Source organism: Manacus vitellinus, unplaced genomic scaffold, assembly GCF_001715985.3.
Source record: "Manacus vitellinus isolate BGI_N305 unplaced genomic scaffold, ASM171598v3 scaffold_41_pilon, whole genome shotgun sequence".
Classification (NCBI taxonomy): domain Eukaryota; kingdom Metazoa; phylum Chordata; class Aves; order Passeriformes; family Pipridae; genus Manacus; species Manacus vitellinus.
This window is the reverse complement of record NW_021940545.1, coordinates 1,987,688-1,989,160: the sequence shown is the minus strand read 5'-3', so window position 1 is coordinate 1,989,160 and position 1,473 is coordinate 1,987,688. Positions and strand designations below refer to the sequence as shown.

Sequence of the window (1,473 nt, the reverse complement as noted above, 5' to 3'; positions counted from 1 at the left end):
GGAGCCGCTGAGCTTCTCCTGGCAGCACCAGGAGCCCCGRGGGGGTCCCTCAGTGTCCCCCGTGGGGCTGAGGGGCTCCGGGGCAGAGCTGAGCCTGACACCCGCCAACCGCAGCCACACGGGCTGGTACCTCTGCACCGCAAGCAACGAGGTCAACAGCCACACCAGCGAGCCCGTCTACCTGGACATCGTCTGTGAGTGCCCCGGGCACCACCCTCACGGGGGTCCTCAGCCACCAGCTGGGGGGGCATCTTTGGGGCGAGAGATGCCAACATGGCACATCCGTGGCATGTCTGTGGCCACCATGATGCTTCCATGGTATGTCCACGCCATGGCCATGGCCACCAAGCACCCTGCCACTGTGGCACATCCATAGCTACCATAGTGTATCCATAACCACTATGGTGTGTCCATGGACATCACGTACTGGAATGCCTCCATGGCCACCATAATGTGTCTATGGCTACCATGGTGTGGCATGTTGCCACTGTGAAGTATTCCTGGCCACTGTATGCCCCACCACCATGATGCCTCCATGGCCACCATAGCCTGTCCATGGCCGCCACGGCCACTGTGTGACCACCGTGTGCCATGCTACCAAGGCGTGTCCATGACAACCATGCACCTTGCTACCTCCATACCTCCAAGGCCACCATGGCACATCCGTGGCCACCAAGCACCACAGTATGTCCCTGGCCACCAACCCCCATAAGTGGGCCCTTTCTAAGGAGGCTTCGCTGCCCCGTTTCCCACCAAGAGGAGGCTGCCCCGGGAAGGGCTGTGTCCCCTCTGTGGGGACAACCCCGTGGCTAAAGGACCCCTGTGTGCCCGCAGACGGCCCCGACGAGCCGGCCATCAGCGTGGAGCCCTTCTCCCCCGAACAGGGGGGCTTCTCCGCGGGCGAGCGGGAGGATGTGGTGCTGAGCTGCCTGGCTCCCTCCAACCCCCCCAGCCGCTACGTCTGGCTGCACAACGGTACCCAGGTGCACGTCGGCCAGACCTACGTCATCGCCGCCATCGCCCGCGCCCAGGCGGGCACCTACACCTGCCTGGCCGAGAACACCCACCTGCAGACCCGCACCCAGGCCACCATCGTCCTCACCGTGTACTGTAAGTAACCCCGCGGAGGGGGGACCGGCAGGGCCCCCCGGGGTGAGATGGACCAACGCAGCTCCCTGGTGAGGATGTGGGTGCGAGGGGCAGTTCGAGGAGGGTTGGGGGGGAGCCCCCAGCCTCCCCCAGCGCTGATGGTCTCCTGCAGATCCACCAGCCGGGAGCCCCAGCTGCTCTGCCCTGGCCACGGGAGACCTGCAGGATGTGGCCCTGCGGTGCCGCTGGCTGGGGGGCTTCCCCCTGGCCCAGCTGCGCTGGGTGGGCTCCCTTGAGGAGGAGAAGGAGGAGGAGGAAGAGGGGGTGATGGGGACCAGTTTTTCCATGGCCACCAGGATCCAGCCAGGGGCAGCCACAAGGAAC

At 65.4% G+C, this 1,473-nt stretch overlaps 1 protein-coding gene across 1 annotated transcript in view; it reads left to right on the top strand.

The window, feature by feature from the left end:
• VSIG10L2 (V-set and immunoglobulin domain containing 10 like 2) overlaps positions 1 to 1,473 on the top strand; it is a 6,517-nt gene that overhangs the window by 2,650 nt on the left and 2,394 nt on the right. The window contains exons 2-4 of the mRNA XM_029962049.1: positions 5 to 194; positions 835 to 1,110; positions 1,262 to 1,458. Of these exons, the coding sequence (XP_029817909.1) occupies positions 5 to 194; positions 835 to 1,110; positions 1,262 to 1,458 (663 nt within the window). The remainder of the gene's footprint in view (positions 1 to 4; positions 195 to 834; positions 1,111 to 1,261; positions 1,459 to 1,473) is intronic.